This window comes from Tamandua tetradactyla, chromosome 22, assembly GCF_023851605.1.
Source record: "Tamandua tetradactyla isolate mTamTet1 chromosome 22, mTamTet1.pri, whole genome shotgun sequence".
Taxonomy (NCBI): domain Eukaryota; kingdom Metazoa; phylum Chordata; class Mammalia; order Pilosa; family Myrmecophagidae; genus Tamandua; species Tamandua tetradactyla.
In genome coordinates, this window is record NC_135348.1 from 39386632 (window position 1) to 39412698 (window position 26067).

At 34.5% G+C, this 26067-nt stretch overlaps 1 protein-coding gene across 15 annotated transcripts in view; it reads left to right on the plus strand.

Moving 5' to 3' along the window:
- SCLT1 (sodium channel and clathrin linker 1) overlaps positions 1-26067 on the plus strand; it is a 289811-nt gene that overhangs the window by 186042 nt on the left and 77702 nt on the right. For 14 of the 15 annotated variants that reach the window (XM_077140031.1, XM_077140040.1, XM_077140039.1 and 11 more), the window contains 5 exons: positions 832-903; positions 4689-4763; positions 6500-6648; positions 10579-10771; positions 23681-23877. In XM_077140031.1, coding sequence (XP_076996146.1) covers positions 832-903; positions 4689-4763; positions 6500-6648; positions 10579-10771; positions 23681-23877 — 686 coding nt within the window. The remainder of the gene's footprint in view (positions 1-831; positions 904-4688; positions 4764-6499; positions 6649-10578; positions 10772-23680; positions 23878-26067) is intronic. The other variant, XM_077140032.1, reaches the window with a different exon arrangement.

Here is a 26067-nt window from a genome sequence, read left to right on the forward strand (position 1 = left end):
CTCTATATTAACATTCTATATCTTTTTCCGCTGTTTTGCTAATTCTTTTCCTAAATCGATGCAAATGTACTAAGAAATGATGATCATACATCTTTGTGATGATGCTAAGAATTACTGAGTGTATATGTAGAATGGAATGATTTCTAAAAAAAAACAAAATAAATAAATAAATAATGGGGGAATAAACATTAAAATAAATTGAGTAGATTGAAACACAAGTGGGAATGTGTTTCAATGAAAGGGAATGGTAAGGGGTATAGAAAAAAATAGGGGGAACAAAGATTAAAATATATTGGGTAGATGGAAATACTAGTGGTCAATGAGAAGGTGGCATAAGGGGTATGGGATGTTTGAGTTTTCTCTTTGTATTTCTTTTTCCAAGGTGACGCAAATGTTCTAAAAAATTATCATGTGATGACTAGACTACTATGTGATTGTGATGATATTGGGAACCATTGATTGTACACCATATGTGGAATGCTTGTATGTTAAGAATGTTCACGTTTGTATGTTTTAATTTGTCAATTAAAAAAAAAGAAATTGTATAGCAGAACAAGAAAAGAACAAGCAACCCAATGATTAAAAAAGAAGAACCTATTATAAACAAAATCTCTGTTTTTATCATGTAAAAAGATTGGAGACCAAAAAGGTTGACATTTATTGTTCATTTAGATACAGCATCCTATTCACATTCCTTCTCTCTCATGCAAATTCCTGGCTGTTTAATGCATCCTGTGCTTATACTTTTATTCTCTGCAGCTTACAGTTTTATTTTTATCAAAATTATCCTAAATATTTTTATAAGATATTTGTAAACATCTTTATTTACAGGTTGCAAACACAAAAAAACAATATGATGTACAGATTTCTCGATTAGCAGAAGAACTTTCAGCCCTTCAAATGGTATGTTAGTAGACAATCCTGATATTTTCTTCTGAAAGTTGTTTATTTTAAAGGATAACATGTATTATTGGGCACTCATTCATTCAGAGGATACTTATAAACCAGGATCTATACTAGATGCTAGAAAAAGAAGTGAAAATCAAGATAGACATCTATTCTGTAGTCATAGATGGTATGGTCTAGCAGGCACTTTTACCACATATTACTCTGATTATCTGTCTGTGACAGAGAGCACAGGGTGCTTTTGAAGCACCCAGCTGCATCTCTTACCATTTGCTGGTTTCATCTGGGAGGCCAGAGAGAAAAAGAAAGAAAGAGTTTATATGCCAGTGAAAAGAAAGAAAGGAAGCTTCATGAAAGAAATAAGTACTGAAAAATGAGTAGGCAAAAAAAGGAAAGGAAAAAGAATTTATGTGAGTAGAGTTAGAATTAAGAATATAAATTTAACGTGAAGATTTGAGTAAATGGAATTTTATTGCCTTGCTTACAGGAGAAGTTCAGAGTTTTCCAGGGAGACGCTTTAAAACTTCACAAACTCTAATCTATTCTGAATCCCAGTATCACTATTAATGTCTATGACAAAATTTAGCCAAACTTTCATTCTTTAGACGTAAGGAATTATGTCTCGTAATAAATGGTATGTATTAATGTATGTACTCTCTCTCGTTTCCCCCTCCCTCCTTCTCTTTCCCCTTCCCTTCTTTGTGAATACCTTATCTCTCCAATTGGACTGTAAGCTCCTCAAAGTAGAAGAGTATTAGACCTTCACTTTTCCGTTGTCTAGTGCAGTGTTTCACATAGTAATTTCAATAAATATATATATCAACTAATTGATATTTAAGCACCTCTGAAAGAAATATCTTTTCCACATTCTACAAATGCCATAGTGTGTATATGATGGAACTTAATCATGTGTATGTCCTGTGTGTAATAAAACAAGAAACAATTACTTTTTATTTATTTAATGTCAGTTTGACTTCTTGATATAGGTGCATTAAATAAAATTACTGGGATGCAATGTGGCCAGTTACTCATGTCCAATTCTTTATCGTTTTTCAAGTTTACTTCTTCTAATCACCATACTGTTTTACTTGTTATCTTTCATGGGCTGATTAGCTATCAAAGATTCACATCTTTGTGGGGAAAAAAGGAGCATCAGGGTCCTACTCCAGTCCAGGATCACTTAATGAATTCCGGACTCTTCAAGGGCAAGACACATTTGTTCTTTCCTTTTTCCCAAAGGAATGTGGACTGAGTAAACCACCTGAAGGACTTTTTAAATAATTGTTAGCCTCATTAACAACCAGAACTATATAAACTCACTTTAGGGTAATAAAAGAAATTGTAACAATGTATTATTATAGAAAATGTTTTTTTAAGCTCTACAGTAAAACAGTTCTATTTCATGGATAAGAGGATATTTCTAAAGATATGAAATATGATCTGATATATTTATTCTGTGGGGAAAACTATACTCTAAGAGTGATCAAAATATTAAGTATATTCAAAAAGATGTTCTAGAAGTCATGTTCAGCTAGACAAAGAAGAAAAAAAAGCAAATATTTTCTCAGGAAACTAAGATTTTCTCAGACTACAGTTCATGAGAAGCATAATAACCTGATGCCTGAGTATTATTATTAAGTTACAGTTTTAGTATCTAAGTTGTAAAGATGAAATCTCATAGAGATGATAAGCATTCTTTTAGCTGACCCAAAATTAAGTTATGATTACAAAAAGAGAAAAACTTTCATATTAGATTAGTGTGCAAATGTTTTTTGATAAGTTTAAGAAAGGGCCAGGCCATTGTATCCGAAGCCACGTATCTGCCTTTGGAGAGCAGTGTGTACCTCACAGCGTTCTTTTCTCCTACTGCCTATAGTTTTCTTCTAAGAATCTTCAAGATTTTAATTTTACCAGATAGCAAAGATTGCCGTTAATCTATAGCAGATGAGGGAGATTAGTTATTAAATGTCCAAATTTATACGAGTAAAGTGAAATAAAGTTCATTATAATTGTTTCTTTGATCCATGAATTTTTCAAATGAGTTTCTAAATACATGCAATATTGGCTGTCTTTTTATTTTGATTCCTAATCTGGATATATAGGGAATCACAGAACATGGTGTATACAATTAATTGTTAATATTTGTTAAAGCTTCCCTTTTGATACACTATGTGGTATGGTTTTGGAAATACTCTATGAGTACTTGAAAAAAATCCATAAATTTATAATATTTTCCTTGTTTTATCTTATTTCTGTTATCTTTCATTTTTATTTTTATTTTGTGTCCGTGTGTTTCTTAAATCTCAAGAAGGAAGAATGGATTACTGAGTTTCTTTTCTAAAATCTGTGGTGGATCTTTGTCCTTTTAGGAAAATATTATAAATTTATGGATTTTTTTTCAAGTACTCATAGAGTATTTCCAAAATCATACAACATAATGTATCAAAAAGGTAGGGCATATTGGTGGTAACGAATGTAGCTAATACCTGTGAAAAACCCTTAGCAGTTATTTAAACGAAATGTTTAAATGTTACGTAATGTTTACTTTAGTATTTTAGTGCCTTTCTAAGAGAATGAGTATGATATTTCTCTGTAGAAGTTTCTACTTTTCTGTTTTATTTTACATTTGTTACTTCAGTTCAACCGAATATTCTTTCAGCTGTCTTCAAGTGGCAATGAAATGGTAGAGTGGGTGGAGAGGGATACATGGCATACATATAATATGCTATTTTTATGTGCCATTCACCAGTCCCAGTAGTGAAGTCTTACTTAATTAGTCTCTACCTTGAAAATCACGAGAGGAGTTGTAAACATATGAGAAATCACAAATTTCATACCATGAAACTACTTTTTCATAGATTAGCAACTTACTGTATGAAATATAGAGCATTAAAGTTGTATTTCTTATACTCTAAGGAATCTATCTTAAAGTATCTTAACCATCTTCTTTGTAATGCAAAATTATAGATCACTATAATCAGAGGTGGTTAATTTTGGTTATAATTTGGAAGCTTATTTTATAATGTAAAAATCATATTGAAATAAACTACTTCTATAAAATAAAGATAATTGAATAACACCAGTATTGTTCTGTCAGCAAAGTGGGTTCATCCAAAGCATGATTCACATTTAGTGGAAAATAACCTTACCTATTCTCTAGGGTCACAAAAAAGAAAAAATCTGTGCAGAACCAATAATTATAAGGGACTTTTTTGGTTTTACTCTCCTCAATAAAATTTTATATTGATATACTTGCTGAATTTGCTGAATAAAACCTTTTGGGCAAAAGTGTTTTGAGGTCAGCTTATAAAACATTTTTAGTAGTATTTCCATTGCCTGTTTGTTATTTTCGCAAAGAAAAAATTAAATGGTTTAGGATTTATATGCCCTTCTACCCCAGGTTATCCCTCAGGGTGTTATGCTGCTGTCCAGTTTTGAAATGTTTCCATTTCAAAATATGTGATCAGAGTTTATGAAAAGAAAAGCTGTAGTTTGAAAAGGGGATCCTGTTGTTTATTTTTTCTTCCTAGATTCCCCCAACCTTTATCACCAACCTAGTCTGTTATATTAAAACTGCTTGCATTCTGTAGCTGGTAACAGTTTCTAAAATCCTGAGACACATAGCTTTTTCAAGGTTGAACTTTTTTCTTTCAATATGGCGTCACTGTATTGACAGAGTAACTGTGGTATTCTCTTTATGAACGAATAATTTTATTTCTCTATTCTTTTCCTTTTCCCATTTTTTCCTGTAATTTTACTATGTATCTTTATTGAATTTATAGGAGTGTGCAGAAAAACAAGGCCAAATTGAGCGAGCCATTAGGGAGAAAAGAACAGTGGAAGAAGAACTAGAAAAGGTAAAAAGTAAAAGGAAAAAATAGCTGCCTTAACTCCAACTGCAAATATTCAACATTGCTATCTGCTTCCATCACACTATCTACTAGCAACCCTATATTAATAAGTATTCTCCTGGTGAGTGTTTGATTTCTTGGAATATATTCCAAGTCTGCATTTACATATTGGTATTGCCTGCAAACATTTCTTTTCAAGAGTGAACCCATCCTTTGAAATTTGTACTTAAAGATTTAAATTTTAGGGTGGGCCACGGTGGCTCAGCAAGCGAGAATGCTTGCCTACCATGCCAGAGGACCTGGGTTCGATTCCCGGTGCCTGCCCATGTCAAAAAAAAAAAAAAAAAAGATTTAAATTTTATGAAATTGCTATCTTGCTGACTTGAGCTACATCCCAATAGTAAATTTCATTTTGTCTTTCTAGTCCATTAGGATTTAAGTCAAGTCTTACTGGGTTTAAGCCAAATTAACAAGTATATAAAACCAGAAAATTATAACAATACTGTGAATTTTACCTTTTAAAAGGATAGATTTTTTACTTTATAGTTAGGAAAAATGTTTAGCACGATGACATTTGGGAAGAATAGTTGCCAGAACTTTAGTTTGGAATTTATTTGTTATTCACATAATTTTTCATTAGCTATTCTTTTAAAGTAACTTGAGAAAAGAAAGAGAGATTAAATTTGATTGAGTCCTTACTATGTTTAAGCACTGAATTAGGAACTTTCACAAAGAGGTTAAATAATTTACCCATTGTTAAAAAATAGTGAAATGGTGGGATTACAATTTGATTTTCAAAGAAGAGCAATGTACTACAAAAATGATGTGATATACCTATATTATTGCCATGGAGAGATCATAGCAACATCATTTAGTAAAAGAGTAATTTACAAAGGAGAGCATTGTGTTTGATTGCATTTATGAGAAAAAAATGTGTACATGTTGCATCCAAGGTAGGAGCTTTAAAGTCATCACTCTGCTACAAGGTGGGTCGCGTCTGGGTTTCCATCTGTTATGTCAGGTAAGTTCTATATAGATTGCCACCTGCTATAGATCAGTGTTTGGTATGAATTTTTAATATCACATGACAGAAGTTACAGAGTAGGCCTTATTGGAGAAATGAAAAACTTATAAGGCTAAAGGCAGCAGATAAAGAGAAAGCAGAAGTCCTGTTATCCCACTGTCACACCGACAAGCATGCTGAGATCAAAGTACTGTTGATACCACAACGCAGGTCTGTGTTCCAGCAGTGGGACACTGGCATGCTGATATTTTACCTGTTTACAGAGCAGGAACAACAAAGCAGTGGGAGAACACAGGTTGCTCAACCAGACAGGCCAGATTTGAAGGTGGCTAAGTGAAGGATTTGTCTGAAAACGTGAGCTGTCTAACACCTGGAAACCTTGGGACCCTTGGGATGTTCCAGCCCCTCATGCTGTGGTGACATTTAGAGTGTTTTTTTAACTTCAACTATTTTCAATAGTTTACCACGAGCATAAATAATTTCGTAAAATAGACTATTATTATTTAATATGTCATTTTTCAGCGTTTTATTTTATAAATGTACAACCCAAATTAATTATTAATATATTTTAAATATGTTATAGTGGTAACAGATGAAAGCCTCATCGTGGGTATTACTCTATAGTTTTTATTGCTCATCATTATTTTCACTTTCTAAATTGTATAATTTATTAGGGCAAGTTCCTTCTGTAAGGTAATATACACCTGAGCTTCTCCAGCAGATTTACCATGAAGGCAGAGGAAATGAAAGTGACTACAGGAAACTGGAAGAAATGCATCAAAGATGCTTGGTTGCGGAGCGCTCAAAAGATGATCTTCAGATAAGGCTAAAGACAGCAGAAAACAGAATAAAACAACTTGAAATTAAGTGAGTTTTTTCTTTTGGATTTTCTCTGATAACTTCTTAAGCATTCACAACAATTTGGAATCTCTCCTTTTTTTTGTTTTCATAATCATAGTCATAGCTTATGTTGAAACAAACTTTTGAGGACCAGCTAGAATGTTTTATAGGTTATTGCTGAACACTAATTTATTAAGGGAGAAAAGATTTTACAGTAGTAAGCTTTTTTATTTTAAATTTATGCTTCTGGAAGTACACTTTAGATAAACTGTTCATAAAGTTGTTTTATCCATACTAAATATGCAGCTATTATAATTCCTGCTTATTCTTACTGCTTTTATACTCAATTTGTAATTAATACATTTTCTGTAGTATTTAACATTCTGTAATGATCCATCATGTTTATTACATTATTCATAAGAATGCTAAACTTGTAGTATGGTATATGCATTCTGAATATTTTTCTTCTTCCCCTCCCCCCCCCAGAATGTTACTTAATATAGTAAAAATTATTTGAATTGCAGGAAATCTCCATCTCTGTTATGGAATATGTTTAAAATATATTTTTAAAATAAAGACAAGTATGTTACTTTCAAATATGTACTGTTACTTAATGAAGTGGGTTTTTTTCAACAAAGGATTGGGCAAATTTCAATATATGTGTCATTTTCAGTAACCTATTAAGATTGTTACTCATGTGATTACTTCTAAAGCAAGATTGCAGGAAATGCTTATGAATTTTCTTGTACATAGTAGTTGAAGGATCGTATATGAAGGCTTCTCCAAATACCATATGTTCACAGGGTTTCTCTCCAATGTGTATATCCATGTACCTCTTAAAAGTATTGAGTAAAATCATTCCTGCATTTTTTTTTAATTCACATGGTTTTGCTGTAGTATGATTTTTTTACATGAACAGGAAAAAGAAAAATCAATGAAGTTTGTATCACATTCCTTATATTCAGAGTTTCTCTCCAAATTCTCATATTTTGTAAAGAACAGAAAAGCTCCTCCTAAATTTTTTTATTCCTAGGGTTTCTTTCCATTGTGAGTTCTCTAATATATCTCTTAACTATGTTTCTTACATCCATAGGGTTTTTCTTTAGTTGCGCATTCACATGCTCCCTGAGGAATGAGGAGGAAATGAATACTTTTCCACATTGCTTACATTTATAAGGTTTTACTGTACTGTAGGTTCAATGAAGAATTTTAAGATATGAGGAAAAACAAAGTCTTTTTTGTATTACTGTGATTTCTCTCTACTGTGAGTTTTCCTACTTGTTTCCTAAAGAAAGAGTAAAAATTTAAGGCTATTCCATATTCCTTACATTAATAAGGTCTTTCTCCAGTGGAAGTTCACATATGAATATTATAAGTTTGTGTATGTTTCATAAGAAATGAATAACAACTGAAGGCTATCCCATATTCTTTGCATTCATAGAGTTTTTTTTTTTTTCCAGTGTAGGTGTGCCTGTTAAAATTTGAACACCAATTATAACTTTTCCATGTTCCTTACACGTATAGATCTTCCCTATATTTGTTTATATGTGTTCACTAAGGTATGTGAGTTATCTTTCCTGCATCCTCCAGTGTACATGTAAGGTAACGTGAAAATTTGACAGACTTTCCCACATTCATAGTGCTTCTTCTCTGTGTGAGTTCTTACATATTAAGTAAGAGATGAAAAATAGCTAAAGGCTTTACCATGTTTATTACTTTCACAGGGCCTCTCTCAAGTGTGAATTCTTACATGTTAAGTAAGGTATGAGGGTAATATAAAGGCTTTCTTACAACTAATACAATCTTAAGTTTTCTTTCTAATATGTTTCTTATGTGTGAGGTATGAGGACTGCGTGAAAGGCTTCAGTAAAAGACAAAAATTAGCCTATATTCTCCCATAAATTCTTTGCAGGCAGAGTGTTTGTCTCCAGTGTAAGTTCTTACATGTTTAGTGAGGCAGGGAAAGATAATGACGCCTTCCTGCATCCCCAGTACACAGGGTTTTTAGCCAACGGGACTCCTCATTTGTACCCATGACTGATGGGGGCTTTCTTACAATTACTTCATTTAGAGGTTTCTCCTGAATGAGAGCCCTCTTGTTCACTTCTGGTTCTGTATGCTCATAGTGCTGTATTTCTTACTTCCTTTCCTTTGATCTATATGTATTCCCCTTTCTCTGTTTTTTCCCCACAAATTACTTGCTGAAAAAACTGAGTTGTTTATGTTGCCGAGTTTTTGCGTGCATATACATGATGTCATTTAACTTGTTTCTGTGTCTCCTTTAGATCCTAAAGGTTTTAACTTGTTTCTATGTCTCCTTTAGTTCCTAAAAGCCAATAATTAGATCGAGTGGCTTGGTCTGATCCAGCTTTCAATTTTTAGTAAGAATTCTTCATAGATGCTTTCTTAGTTTGCAAGATTGCTGTAACAAATACCGCACAATAGGTTGGCTTAAATAACAGCAATTTATTGGCTCATTGTTTTGAGGGTGGAAGAAGTTCAAAATCAAGATATTGTCAAGGCTTGCTTTCTATGGAGTCTAGCATTCTGGTGCTGGCTACCACCAATCCTTGGGGTTCCTTGGCTTGTATTTCTGCCTTCCATCACATCGTGATATCCTCTCCTTTCTTAATTGTGTGACTCAGTTTCTCTTTATAAGGCCCCCAATAATACTTACCCTCGTTCAGTTGGTCCACACCCAAGTAAAAATAACATCTTTAAAAGGTCCTAGTTATAATGTGTTCATACCAACAGGAATATAGATTAAGATAAGAACATATATATGTTAGGGTACCTAAGTTATAGATGATGATGTATTAACTTCTGTTAGGAAGTACATAATGTGTTGTTTTCCTTTCTAATCTTATTCTTTGATGAGTATTGCCTAAATCCATCATTTCATTAGGAACTTTATCAGTCAAGATTTAGACAGGAAAACAGAGCTTCAAGTATTATGGGAATAAAAGATTTAATGTAAGAATTAGAATTTATAAGAATGTAGGAGGAGTTAGGAATGCAAAGTTCTAGAAGAACAAAGAAACAGCCACTAAGTCACTGAAGTATTTGCAGATATGGGTAAGTCAAAACTTGCAGGAAAATTCAAGAATGCATGATTGTACGCTGTCAAGTAGGGCTATAAAAGAATAGTTCTTCACTTTCTGAAACTTGTTTAAGAATTTCTCTGCTTGCAAGGAACTTTCAACCAGTAGTTTTCCTAAGCTTTAACAATATTAATAGCATTTATGTATTCTCTGTGAAATATATTGACTAGGAAATATGTATTCCCAGTAACACCTATTGACCAGGAAATATTCACAGTGATTGATTTTCTGGCATTGAAAAAATGGAAGTTAAAAAGAATAGAAATGAAAGTTAGTATTATATTTAAGCAACATACATGTTTAAAGATTGTCTCACCCATTAACCATTGTTCAGAAAGTCCAAGAAACATATCCTTTTAACCTATGATAATACAACTAGAAGTTTATAAAATCCGTTTCTAGGGCATGTAACAGGAAAATATGAAAATAGACCCTATCATTATAATTGTGTAATGTAGTAGTAAACTTTTGTGTTTTTCTGTGTTTATTGATAAAATAAAAGAGTCCTGATTATTACATACTTGGTCTTCTTTATTATTAGTTTCCGTTTGACCTTTTGTCCTCCTTACACAGTGATTCTCAGTGTCAGTAAAATTTTTAAAGAGATTTCATACTGATTTTTTAGGTGAGTTGTAACCACATGAATTTATCTACTCTTATTTAAGATTGTTAGGTTGAGTGTATTTGCCTGGTATAACATAATATTTTGAAAGCATAAAGTTTAAATCTAAACTGCAGAGAAATGACTCAGAAAAAAAGAAAAGTCTATACTATAAAATGTGGACAGACTTCTTGACTTTTATTATAGGTTATTAAATCTAAGAATTCTTTTTGTTTTGTTTTGTTTTGTAATCAGTTCCTCAGAAGAGATATCACGTTGCCAAGAAATGATTCAGAAACTTCAAAATGTGTTGGAGTCTGAGAGAGAGAATTGTGGACTTGTCAGTGAACAAAGGCTGAAACTTCAGCAAGAAAATGAACAGTTACAGAAAGAGACTGAGGATTTGAGAAAGATTGCTCTGGAAGCCCAAAAGAAAGCTAAATTAAAGGTATTTTCAGAACTAATTGGAAATAATGTTTTTCAGAACTAATTTCAGAACTAAATTAATTTTCAGAACTAATTGGAAATAATAATTGGAAAAAATGAAATATAAGGAATATATAGAGAGACCTAGTAAAACATTTTAAGTGCCTTCCGCCTGCCCTTTTTTGCCTTCTCATCAGACAGCACAGAATCATAATGTAGATATTAACCAGTCATTTCTGTGTTTTGGAACTTGGCAAGTATACTTGAAAATGATTGGTTTCATTGTCTAACAAAATAAAAATTCTTTTTCAATCATAAAATAAATACTGATATTCCTGCCAAAACAATTTAAGCAGTGCTAACGAAACTGTGCATTAGATGACCTTATAGACGGTCAATCTCCCTTCTCCCTCTATAATAACCTCTCAAAAACTGAACTTTTCCAAAACTAACTGTACAGAAAGTGCTATAAGAAACACTCTTAGCTCATCTGAGAATTCCTTGCTAAGAAAAATGAAGAACAAAGTCTTATCTTAAAAAATTAATTTCCCTTCTATTATTTTCTCTTCCTTTTCCCCTTCTTCATTCTAATGCTTGCCTGCTTTTGCAGTAGGAACATGATAACCTTTTTAAGGGAATTTCAGGAAGCACAGATACTGACATTAACATTTTGCTTACTTTTACCATTCCATGTTATTTTTGTAAAAAGTGGCACTATTGCATAATGATGAAGATTTACATCTTCCCGTTCCATAGTAAGGCTGTGGGGTGGGAGTGTTAGTATTTTACTTTGTTCTTACTACAAGGACCCTAATATTAAGTTGTATTCCAATAGCCTATTGCTTCATTATTGGTAGGGTGTCAGACATACATTACCCGCATTACTGCTCGATCTGGCACTCAGGTTGACAGGTCAGAAACCATGGATAATGAAAATAATAACTCGTCTTCACAAAGCTATGGTGTTTCGTGAATATTTCACAAATAAATCTTGGATTTGGAATACTGCTAATGTCAGTATGTTAATGAATCAGTTAAACCCTGAAGATAAAAAGACATTCAGTATTGATGTACACATGCCGGAGACACAGGTTCAACTCCCGGTGCCTGCCTGTGGAAAAAAAAAAAAAATATATATATATATATATATATATATATATGTATGTTGATGTACAGCAGTTACACTGGGCAGAATATATAGAAAACTACTGTATGAGAACTAAGAAGTATGTATTGAATGAAGGAATATCTGGCTTCCCTGTAGCTAGAAAACATTTGAACAAGTTGAAGAACATATGTTATGGTTTTAATACTATCCTTGTGATCCTGATCTGGCACATTTTTATTGCAAGATCACAAATGGCAAGAAATATTTGGTACTTTGTGGTTAGTCTGTGTTAACAAATTTCTGTCATACTTCCCAACATCCAGCACAATGGCACACTGAAGACAAGAATCTCCTGTAGAATATCTATGCATATGGTGGCCTGAATGCACAAAATATAAAATGTACTTAAGTCATCTCACTTTTTGTCAAGACATTAAACCATCTTAGATCTGAAAAAGCAAACAAGATCTAGCTTGGAATTTTTTTACTTTACTGCAGGAAACACACATTGGTACAACTACTGTTTGGCAATATTTTTTAAAGCTGGATAATAATATATCCTTTATCAAGTAATCCTGGCTACATACCCCATAGATATGAATGCTCATGTTCACCAAAACATGTACAAGAATATTCATAGAAATTTTAATCGTAACATCAAAAAACTGAAAATAGCTGAAATGCCATCAATATAAGAATGTATAAATAAACTGTTAGAAGATTCATGTAATGGAATATGTGCAGCAATGGAAAAGAATGAATTGTGTCTACAAGTAATAGCAAATGAACCTCAAGAAACATAATGTTAAGCAAAGAAGCCAAACATTTAAAAAAATGAAACCTTATAGTCTATTATTTCACATATGAGAGTGAAGAGTAGGCATAGTAGCCTATGAGGGTGGGTAAGAATAGTAGGTATCTTTTGGGTGGATGACTCCCGACTGAAAGGACCTGTGCTCCTACAGTATCAGAAACTGGATGGTCGTTTTGTTATGTTGATGTGTGTGTTAAAATTAATTGAATTACATCATTGTTTTGGTTTGTTAATGCTGCTGGAAATGCAATATACCAGAAATGGGTTGGCTTTTATAAAGGAGATTTATTAAGTTATGAGTTTAGAGTTCTAAGATCATAAAAATGTCCAAATGAAGGCATCCAGAGAAAGATAACCTTCACTCAAGAAAGGGCTGATGATGCTGGTGGTTTCTCTGTCAGCTGGGAAGGCACATGCCGACATCTGCTAGCTTTCTTTCCCAGCTTCTCATTTCAAACAGCTTCCACAGGGACATTTTCTTTCTGCATCTCCAAATATCTCTATATGTGTCAGCTCTGAAGCTTTTTCCAAAATAGCTCCCTCTTAACGAACTCCAGTAAGTGACACACCTTGAATGAATGGAGACACATTACCATGGAAACCATCTAATCTAAAGATCCCACCCACAAATGGGTGGGTCACATCTCCGTGGAAAAAACGTAATCAAAAAGATCCCACCCAACAATATTGATTCATAATTAAAGGACATGGGTTTTCTGGAGTACACAACATTTCAAACCAGCATAGCCATTAAGATTTATATTCATTTTGAGAGAAAAATAATCTTGGCAGAAGAAAGCGGGTAGAAATATAAATAAAGCAAGTTTTCTATTTATGAAATATGGAGACTTATTATACTTTTTTCTCCTTTTGTATACTTGAAAATCACCATACAAAAGTATTTCCATAATTAAAAAAATAGCCCGTGTACTTTCATGGAAAAATATCATATCCTCATATCTTACTGCAAATTCACCTTATAAATTTCAGATGGATTAATAACTGTGCCAGTTTGAAGCTATTTATGTACTCCAGAAAAGCATGTTTTAATCCTGAGCCGACCGTGTGAAGGCAGCTATTTCTTTTAATCCTGATTCAATATTGAAGGGAGGAAACTTTTAGTTAGATTACTTCCATGGAGATGTGAAGTGCCCAGTTAGGGTGTGACCTTTGGATTAGATGCAGATGTGACCCCACCCATTCCAGATGGGTCTTGATTAGTTTACTGGAGTCCTTTAAAAGAGGAAGCATTTTGGAGTGAGCTGACAGGCAGAACCAATGTAAATGTTTGGAGAACAGTTGCTTCAGAGCTGACAGAGACACGGATGTTTGGAGATGCTTGGAGCCCAGCAGACATCACCATGTGCCTTCCCATGAGATGTTAAGCCAGAACCTGGAAAGAGCCAAGGGAAGCCAAATGATGAAAGCCATCCCTAGAGAAGCAAAATAAGGAACCCCAGCAAGAACAGAGGCTGAAAGCAACAGAGCCCAGGACACGGGACCAGCAGATGCCAGCCATGTACCTTCCCAGCTGACAGAGGTGTTCCAGACCCATCGGCCTTCATTGAATTAAGGCATCTTTCCCTGAATGCCTTAGTTTGGACATTTTCTCGACACTGGAACTGTAAACTTGTAACTTATTAAATTCCTTTCTGAAAAGCCATTCCAGGGCAGTTCAACAGTGGCTCAGTGGCAGAATTCTTTCCTGCCATGTCGGAGACCTGGGTTCGATTCCTGGTATCTACCCATGCAAAAAAAAAAGGCCATTCAATATCTGGTATATTACATTCCAGCAGCTTAACAAACTAATATAATCACTTAAAAACTTTAATGATACTATAAAACATAAGTAGGAAATGTAGGTGAATATTTGATGGGGAAAGACTTTCTAAACAAGTCTTTCCAAGAAAAAAAATGAGGAAATTCCTAACGAAAAATCTTAATAGATTTGAATATATAAAATCTTAAATGTTTAAAATTATTTTTTAATGCTTAAAATAAATATCTGGGGGAAATAGTTTTAATCAATACGATAAAGGAATAAGACTATTTAGAGAAGGAACCTTAAAAATATAAAAGAAAAATATTTGTGAAAAAGAGAGAAAAACAGTTATGTGGCGTAAACAGTTCATAGGCTAAGAAAAACAAATAGCCAATGAACAATCTTTTAAAAGTCCAGGCTCACTGTAACTAACTGCAGAGTACTCTATATGAGTGAATGTACTGTGAAATGAATGGATACTCATACCTTGCAGCTGAAAGTATAAAATAGTTCACATTTATTTAAAATGAATATAAAATTTAGTCATGAGAAAATAATCAAAATAGCTCGTAAATAAGGAAATTCACTGCAGCATTGTTCAGTAACAAATTAAAAACAACCTAAATATCAGAAATAAATGAATGATTAAATTGTGGTATATCTGTAAAACACTATGTTATGCTATTATTAAAAACCATGTTTTCAAATAATTTATAATACTATTATATATATATATATATATATATATATATTTTTTTTTTTTTAAACATGGGCAGGCACCGGGAATCGAACCCGGGTCCTCGGGCATGGCAGGCAAGCACTCTTACCTGCTGAGCCACCGTGGCCCTATAATACTATTATATTACTATGCCCTAAATTAAATATATATGTTTAATCTTATATACAGTATAATCTCAATTTTATAATTCTTTTTATTATTATTAGAGAAGTTTTATGTTTATAAAGAAATACAAAAACTATAGAGTTCCCATATTACATTCCCCCTCCCACCCCATTATTATTATTATTTTTTTTATTTTTATTGACAAATCTTCACACACATACAGTTCATACGTGGTGTATAATCAGTGGCTCACACAATATCATCACATAGTTATGTATTCATCACCATGATCGTTTTCTAGAACATTTGCATTACTCCAGAAAAAAAATGAAAAGAAAAAACTCATGATGCAGATGTTCTGAGGGATGGTCATGATTGTGGGTGTGCAGCTACGTGGTGATGTTGTGAATTGCTGATTATATGTGTAGAAAGGAATGATCAAAACAGGAATATTTGCGTTTAATTGGTGTTTTTTTATTTAAAAATTTTTTTAAAAAAAAAAGAAAGAAAAAACTCATATATCCCATACACCTTACCCCTCCCTCTCATTGACCACTACTATTTCCATCTACCCAGTTTACTTTACCTCCCATCCCCCCTATTATTTATTTATTTATTATCCTTTTTTTTTTTTCACTCATCGGTCCATACCCTGGATAAAAGGAGCATTAGACACATGGTTTTCACAATCACACCGTCACATTGTAAAGCTACATCATTATACAGTCATCTTCAAGAATCAGGGCTACTGGAACACAGCTCCACAGTTTCAGGTATTTCCTCTAGCCACTCCAATACACCATAAACTAAAAAGGGATATCTAAACAATGTGTAAGAATAACCTCCAGGATAATCTCTTGACTCTGTTTGAAATCTGTCAGACACTGAATCTTTACTTTCTCTCATTTTTCTCTTGCCCCTTTTGGTCAAGAAGCCTTTCTCAGTCCCATGACGCCAGGTCCTGGGGAATTCAGGGAGTTCTGTCCCACGTGCCTGGGAGTCACACCCCATGTACAGGAAGGGCAGTGAGTTTCCCTGCTGAGTTGACTTAGAGAGAGACCACCCTATTATTAGCACCTTACATTAGGGTGGTGTATTTGTTACAATTGATGAAAGAATATTATACATGATATACACACACATACACAGTGTAATCTTAACTTAAATTTCTTTCAAAAATTATGTAGAGGTTGAAAGTTATCTCTGAGTCATGGATTACAGCGGTCTTATATTTGTCTTTTGACCTCCTTAGTATTTTCTATACTTGTATAGAATACATATGTTTTTGAGTTTTGTTTTTGAAAATCAGAGACAATCAATATATTCCCCCTATTGTATTTGATCGGATTTTAACAGTTCTGAAGGATAGTAACTAATGTCTAGACAACAGAAGGGTTGCAAAAAACTTGTCTACCTAGCCTGTTCCCACTAAAATGCTCACTTTTTGCAAATCTGCATTTAGCTTGAGATTAGAATCACTGGTAAATAAGGAGCAGAACATCCTCTTAGCTAATATAGGTATCAAAATTAGCAAAAGGAGCCATGGAGTCATTTTCAGCAATCCTGCTATCTATTTGTGGTTGAGGTAGTTCTATTCAGACGAAGGACATATGAAGAAGAAAGGGAGAACATAAACCCATTTTACCTACCCGACATTCTGAATTTCATCATTAACAGGGTCTTTGTAACAGGAGACCCAGTTGTTGTGCCCTTTAGCCTTCCAACAACACTGCAAGCTTGTCCACTTGAGAAATCAGAATTGAATTAGCTAAATGAAATGGGGTTTGTTTAAGGACTGAATTTTGACACCAAAAAGCTGTCATTCATTCAGTCTTCAACTGTGTTTTGAGCACCTTGATATGCTCCCAGCACTATATGAAGTACTGAGGATGAAATAGTATACAAAACAGAATGTCCCTTTCCTTAAAAGCTTATAATTTGAGTAAAGATGGAGATATTTTATACATATAATTACAACTAGTGAATGCTCTTCAGATGAAGTATAGGGCACTATAAAAGCTTTTAAGAGAGGGATCGGACTTTGTCTAGATAGATACTAAGAGAAAATTTCCCTTGAGAAGCAATAATTGAACTGAGTTTTACAAGTGGAATAAAAATACTTAAGCAGAAGGGGAAAGATTCCAGGTAAAGTGAAAAATACCAAAGTACATGTGAAAAATACCCAAGAATGAGAGGGCAGTGTGGTTGAAACAAAAAAAAAAGGAAGGGGAGAGTGGCACAACACAAACTTGAAGAAGTAGGCAGAAGCCAGGTAATTGTGATTTTCCCAGTGATGATGCTAGGCAGGCAAATTCTAACACAGAGTAGATGTGTAGGTTAATTTTGTTTGTTTGTTTTCATATGGGGTTTTATTTTTTGTTTGTTTTGGAAAATATTTGCTCCTCATTTTTCATGGATTCTGTATTTGCAGTTTCATCTATGGGCCAAAATTTATTTATCATTTGAAAATCAATACTCAGGATATCTCTGCAGTTATTTGTGGACCTGCACAGAGCAGTGAAAATTTGAATCACCTGATAGCCACTGTAATAGTCGGAGTTCTCTAGGGAAACAGAACTAACAGGAGATATCTGTAAATATGAGATTTTATAAAAGTGTCTCATGCAGCTATAGTGATGCATGAGTCCAAATTCCATAGGGCAGGCCATGAGCTGACAAATCTGCTGTAGGTCTTCAATGAATTCTCAGGAGAAGCTGCCTGGCTGAAGTAGAGATGAAAATTCCCTCTTCTGACTGCTGAAATTGTCACCTCTACCTTAAAAGACTTTAACTCATTGGATCAAATCCAGCCAATTTAATTTGATCAAACTGATTGGATTCTTTTTGTAGATTTCACTCCCCTTAATAGATCATAGATGTAGTCAGCCATAAATGCAATCAACTGACTGATGATTTAATTCCAGAAAATGCCCTCACAACAGCAGTTAGCCAGTGCTTCCCTGACCAGAAAACTGGGCACCATCAATTGGCCTACTTGACACATGAACCTAAGCATCACAGTCCATCCCTTGTCAACTTGGCAGCTGTACACATCACCTTAAACCATACTTAATCTCTAAAGAGAATACAAAAGCAGGCGTGTTTCACGTAACAGTACTCAGTTATCCTGCATATAATTGGAAATGCACTAAATCGCTCCAGAATAGAGTGCAAGTCCTTATGTAATATACTATACAAGAACAGTACTTTACTATATAGATACTATAACATGAACAATAAATATACTATACAAGAACAATACTTTATATATATTTATTTACATATAAAACATAAGCAATTCAACTTATATGATAAGAAACCAAGCTATTTGCTTTATGTACAAATACAAAGATACAACAAAACAGGGAGGAAATATTCGTACCATCACAGTCCTTGTTTCTGTAACTGGTCAAAGGTGATAGTTCATATTTATCACTAGCTTCTTCCTGTAGATCAGTTTTTTTAATATGTGTAAGAGAAAAATATTGATTGAGACTAGAATGTTTGTTTTCCATCCAAGATGTCAGATTATAGCTTCTCCAGAGAAAGTGGAAATTGAAGCAGGGAACGAGGAAGAACGGATTCAAATATAAATTTACAGAATTCAATAACTCAAAAATTATCAAAATAGCAACAGAAATGAAGCAGCCGTTGGAAGCTTGCATAGTAATACCATACAAAGCAATAAATTCAAGTGTTTTAGTTTGTTAATGCTGCTGGAAATGCAATATACCAGAAGTGATTTGCTTTTTTATGAAGGGAATTTATTAATAAAGTTTCAAGTTTACAGTTATAAAGTTATAAAAGTGTCCAAACTAAGGCATACAGGAAAAGATACTTTGACTCAAGAAAGGTCAATCTGGAAAGGCATGTGGCTGTTGTCTGCTGGTCCTTTGGCTTCTGGTTTTAAACAGCTTCCCCAGGGGCGTTTTCTTTCTGCATCGCCAAATGTCTCTGTATGTGTTAGCTCTAAAACATTTTTCAAAATGGTTCCCTCTTAAAGGACTCTAGTAAGTGACCCACCTTATATGGGTAGAAACACATCTCCATGGAAATCACCTAATCAAAATGTCCCACCCGTAATTGGGTGGATCCCATCTCCACTGAAGCAAAGTAATCAAAAAGATCCCACCCAGCAATATTGAATCAGGATTAAAGAACATGGCTTCTGGGGTACACAACAGTTTCAAATCAGCACAACAAGGTTGTTTTCCAATATCTGTATTCATAAAGTCTTAAATTTCTACTTGTGTTCCTATTTGAGGAAGCAATTTAAGAATTTTAGGGAGTATGTTGCATTTAGTGGACTGGCAAGGACAAAGTGTTTGCTGTTTTCTTCCATGAGCTGTAGCATTTGCTGCTGGTGGTTTTGTTTTAGTATTTGGGAATTGATGAAGTTGAGTCCTTTATTCATTCTTTTTTAAATTTGAAAATAGCCATATTTAATGAATTACCAGAAGCCAAACTGGCTGTTTTAAAGGACGTTACTTTAAAATATCCTAAGATCAATATTCTTTGCAATCTTTCTTTTTAAAAATATTTTTATTGAGATATCTTCATGTACACATGCACTCCATTTTGTATACATTATGTATACAATCAGTGGCTCACAGTATCATTGCATAGTTGTGTGTTCACCATCATGACCATTTTTAGAACATCTGCATTACTCCAGAAAAATGAATTTAAAAAAAGAAGGAAAAAACCCTACATCCCATACCCTTTAACCCTCCTTCTCATTGACCATTAGCATTGCAATCTACCCAGTTTTTCTACCCCTCCCTCCCCAATTATTTATTTACTTTTTGTCCTTATTTTTTTACTCATCTGTCCATACCCTGGGTAAAGAAAGCATCAGACACAAGATTTACACAATCATGCCATCACATGGTTAAGCCACATGGTTATATAATCGTCTTCAAGAATCAAGGCTACCCTATATTCTGGAGTAGCCAGAAGGAAAAAAATCTGAAAGGACCATATGGTAGACCATGACAAACTCTGGTATCTGTCCTGTAACTACTTGTTGAAAAGTGCTTTGAAAACTATTGCCTTTTTCTTTCTTTGCTTTGTATAAATGTTGTACTATATGTTCTAGTTTGCTAGCTGCCAGAATGCAATATACCAGAAATGGAATGGCTTTTAAAAAGGGGAATTTAATAAGTTGCTAGTTTACAATTCTAAGGCCGAGAGAATGTCCCAATTAAAACAAGTCTACAGAAATGTCTAATCTAAAGCATCCAGGGAAAGATACCTTGGTTTCAGAAGGCTGCTGAAGTTTAGGTTTCTCTCTCAAGTGAGAAGGCACATGGTGAACACAGTTAGGGTTCCTCTCTCATCTGGAAGGCACATGGCGAACACAGCGTCATCTGCTAGCTTCTTCTCTCCTGGCTTCCGGTTTCATGAAGCTTCCCGGGAGGCATTTTCCTTCTTCATCTCCAAAGGTCACTGACTCATGGACTCTCTGCTTTGTTGTGCTGCAGCATTCTCTGCTCTCTCCGAATCTCCTTCATTCTCCATAATGTTTCCTCTTTTATAGGACTCCAGGAACTTATCAAGACCTATCCAGATGGGTGGAAACATGTTGTCACCTAATCCAGTTTAACAACCACTCTTGATTAAATAACATCTCCAGGGAGATGATCTAATTACAGTTTCAAACATACAGTATTGAATAGGGATTATTCTGCCTTTATGAAATGGGATTTTTATTAAGCATGGCTTTTCTAGGGGACATACATCCTTTCAAACCAGCACACTTTACAATAAAAAAGTTAAAAAAAAAAAAAAAGGCTAGAATACAGTTAAACAGTTTCAGGTACTTCCCTCTAGCCACTCAAATACACCATAAACTAAAAGCATATCTATATGATGTAAGAATAACCTCCAGAATAACCTCCCAACTTGTTTGAAATCTCTCAGCCACTGAGATTTTATTTTGTTTCATTTCTCTTTTGGTCAAAAGGTCTTTCTTAGTCCCATGATGCCAGGTCCCAGCTCATCGCCAGGAGTCCTGTCCATTGCCAGGGAGATTTATATCTCTGGGAGTCATGTCCCACGTGGGGAGAAAAGCAGTGAGTTCACCTGCCAAATTGGCTTAGAGAGAAAGGCCACATCTGAGCAACAAAAGAGATTCTCTGGGGGTAGCTCTTGGGCATGATTATAAATAGGTTTAGCTTTTCCTCTGCAGGAATATGATTGATAGGGGCAAGCCCCAAGACTGAGGCTCAGCCTATTGAATTGTGTGTCCCCACTGCTTGCAAGAATATCAGGAATTCCCCAGACAGGAAGTTTAATATTTCTTCCTTTCTCCCCAGTCTCCCAAGGGGACTTTGCAAATACTTTTTTATTCTCTGCCCAAATTACTCTGAGCTGTATTGAGGTATCACACTAACCTGTACAAACCAACAAGATCTCACTTCCTGTTCAAGATTCTATGTAATTATAGTGTTTGAATAAATGGGCCACATAAGTTAAATGAGATAATGCAAAATTTTGCAGAATATGTCTTTAGTATAATAAGATAAAGAAGGCCTGAAGGTACACCAGAGAAATCAAAATGACCTTACATCCTTTCTCCATGAGAGTTTTTCATTTGAACCAGAGAATACAGAGAGTAATTCCTTTAACTATTTTCTCAGTTGACCCATTGATAGCAGCTAGGTAGTTCCATTTTTGATGCTTGTGAGAGAAGGTCATTCATTATTCATGTGGGATGCCTTAGGGCATTAGGATGCAGTTCTTTTCCTGATCCCTCGTCAAGGAAGGCTGCTGGAATATTGTAATACAGTTCTGATACCATCTGGAGTTAGTATAGGCTGCACAAATTAAGGGCATACTCCTCCACAAAACTGCCCTCACTTCAGACATCAGCCGCAGGATCAGGGATTTCCAAGTCACCCTGCACCTCTGATCAGTTTGCTGCGTATTCGGGTGTTCTGAGCTACCTCCATGGGTTCAAAAATTCACTAGAATGGCTCACAGAACTCAGAAAAGCACTATGCTTTTTTTTTTTTTTTTGTCCAGATTCCACAGTACATCAACCATCTCAATTTTAGATAATTCCATAGTTTCTAAGAGAAAAATAACCAATAAACACACCCTCGCCAGATAGGTAATCTAAACCTCCCCTTAACTCTTGTCCCTCCCCCTGTTATTTACTCGTGCTAACTCTATGTTCATGATGAAAGTTTTATCACAGCAAAAAGGATACAAATAGGGTGGGCAACGGTGGCTCAGTGGCAGAGTTCTCACCTGCCATGCCGGAGACCCAGGTTCGATTTCCGGTGCCTGCCCATGTAGGAAAAAAAAAAAAAAAAAAAGCTAAAAAATGGATACAAATAAGGAGCCAAAAGAAGAAACATACAGGGGTCTGAGAGCGTCTCAAGCACAAAGCCTCTGGTGTCATCTGTCCCCATGGAGTCAGGACATATATGTCAACCTCCTAGCACATTAACATATATTACCAACCAGGGAAGCTCACTTAAGCTTCATCGTTGAAAGTTTTTATTGGCATTTCAGTATATAGACATTCTTGACTGAATCAGTGACCAAATGGTTGAACTCAAATCTCCAGCTCCTTCCCACTACCCACCCCCACCAGGAGGTCAGGCTATCACTTGGTTAGTCTTTCTGGCATAGCCAATACCCACCCTAAACCTGGAGATGTGGCTGGCACCTCCCTGTCATTTCTTTAGCATGAACTATGTGGTGTGAAGGGGAAGGCACCGTGAATAACAAAGATACTTCTATCACTCAAGAGATTCTAAGGCAAAAGAGGATATCTCTGAGGAATTGGGAATATAGCCAACCAAATTCTTTATTATGCTAGTTATCCTAAGAGCATTTACTTGTGTATTCATTCTGCATTAAGGTATTTTTACTATAATAACATAAGTTACCTAGAAATATGCTGAAAACTTTTCCATATGAAATTCTAAAAATCATTATGTATATTGTTTTTTTTACCTTGAAAAAGTATATGTCATTTATTAATACTGCATTCGAAGTAGTAAATGAATTCTTGTGTATAATTTTCTTTGACTTTACAAAGCCCTTTGAAAGACCATAGGATGTTTAGTATATAAATCGAAAGTGACTTTCTTACTGAGAGCACAAACACTTGACCTGATTCTAGCATCCAAATTTAGAGTAAGGAAAGCATTTTATTTTAGCCAATAAATTTTTTATACCACTGGGATATGAAGACGTGGGGGAAATGTTGCAAATATTAGTCTGTAATAATTCTAGTTTTATTAAATTTACTTTATAAGATAGATTGTCTTTTGTGGATAGAGACAAATCATAAAACATAATGAATGATTCCTTTTGTATGTATCATTGATGAATATAGCTCCTAAAATAACAGAAAACAAAAGGAGAAACTGTTGTTTCATTCCCTAGATCAGTACAATGGAACATGAATTTTCAATAAAGGAACATGGATTTGAAGTTCGATTGAGAGAAATGGAAGACAGTAATAGAAATTCCACTGTTGAACTGAGGCATCTTTTACTGACTCAACAGAAGGCAACCAGTAGGTGGAAAGAAGAAACAAAGAAACTTTCTGAAAGTGCAGAAATTAGGATCAGTAATCTAAAGTAAGTCTACTATTAATTGTTTGACATGTTTTACAAAAAAAAATGACTTAACCTGTAGTTTAATGTCCTTGCCATAATTATTTTATAAAAATTTATAATTCTGGACCATATACTTATTTTTTTATCCAGCTAATGTTTATTGAACTGCTATGATGTTAAGCATTCTAAACTAAAACTAATGCTGTATATATTTGTAAAAATTATGCACATTCCACAAACATATAATGATTGTTGGTTGGATATGTCAGTTTAGAATCTTAATATTGTTTGCATATAGGTATAGCATCTAAACATTTTCTACTTCTGACTGAGTTTGTTTAACTTGCAAAAGCTAGAATATTTTACTGTTTGCCCTTTTAAGAAAAAGTTAGTCAACTTTTGCATAATAACTTGAGATTTTGTGCTGAATGAGAAGAAACTACAGGAAGGATTGAGCAGAGTGATGCCATCAGGTTTAATGTTTAAGAGATGACTTTGCTGATTAAAAATAGACCTTAGGGGGGTGCACTCATAATTCTGTGGTAAAATTCTCACCTGTCATGTGGAAGACCCAGGTTCAATTCCCAACCATGCACCACACAAGAAGAAAAGAAAAATAGACTGTAGGGAACAAAGGTAGGAGGAAAAAAGAGACCATACTGTAATAGTCAAGGTATAAGATGATTGCAGCTATGACTAGTGTTTGAAAAACTGGGGAAAATCAAAAAAAGAAAGTTTACTTTGGGCCATGTTAAGTATGAGCTGCCTAAAAGAAATTCAATTGGGATTATCAATTAATCAGTTTAGAATATAGATGTAGAACTCAAGAGGAGCTATAAATTTGTGAATTATTCACATACACATGATTTTTAAAGCTACAGGATGTGAACATGTGGAAAGGGAGCATAAATAAAGAAATGAAGATATCTGAGGACTGAGTTCTAAAATTTAAAGTTTGGGACTAGAAAGACTCCAGTGAAAGAGACTGAGAAAAAGTGTAAGGACGTAGGAATCAAGACTGAATATATATATGAAATGGGAGGAATAAGCACTATTAATAAGTGATATTTACTGAGTTTTTAATGTGTACATGGTTCTAAGGAACTTGCATGTACTTAATTAATCCTCACAACACTCCACAAAATGGAGAATAATATGATTTACATGTTACAGGTAGAGTAACTAAGGCCCAGAGAATTAAGTAACTTGTTTAGAGTCCATAGCTAGTGAAGTGATAGATCCTGGTTTCAAAATCAGGTAGTTTGGATAGAGAATATGCTCTTAACTACTATGTTTTAAAATACTACTGATTGGTTGAGTAGGGTGAGGTCTGCCAAACTTTCCATTTGGCGCCATTTGGTGATCTTTGTAACCATGACAGAGCAGTTTGGGTGGAATGAAAACGTAATTAAAATGAATTCAAGAGATAAAGCAACCTTCTGCTTCCAGTTGTCAGTGAGCAAGGCAATTTGGACCAACCTTCCACAACTAAAACAGTTAGAGGATTATAAACAGCATCTACTAAGAGCATTAAAGAACTAACACCACCACCAAAAATACATCACTACTCTGTTCGTTTGCTAAAGCTGCCAGAATGCAATATACCAGAAACGGAATGGCTTTTTAAAGGGGAATTTATTATACTACAAGTTTATGGTTCTAAAGCCATGACAATGTCCAAATTAAAACACCAACAAGAAGTTACCATCTTTCAAAAAAGGCTGATGGTGTCCAGAATACCTCTCTCAGCTGGCTAGGCATGTGACTGGTGTCTGCTGGGATATTTAGCTTTTGGACACCTCTGTCAGCTGGGAAGGCACATGGTGGCATCTGCTAGCTTTCTCTCTTGGCTTCTTGTTTCATAAGGCATCACCAGGGGCATTTTCCCTTCTGCATTGCCAAAGATCTCTGGCTGTGTGGGCTCTGTCAGCTCTGAAGTTTTTTCCAAAATGGTTTCCTCTAAAATGACTCCAGTAAGCAGTCCCACTTGAATGGGTAGAGAAACATCTCCATGAAAACCACCTAATCAACAGGTCCCACCCACAATACTGAAAAAAAAGTTAAAGAAGATGACTTTTATGGGGTTCACAGCAGTTTCAAACTAGCACAACTACCATTTGGCTTTACCAGAAATGCAAAGTTGATATAACATTTAAAGAAATTTATGTAATTTATCACCTTAACTTATTAAAAGAGAAAAGTTCTAAAATG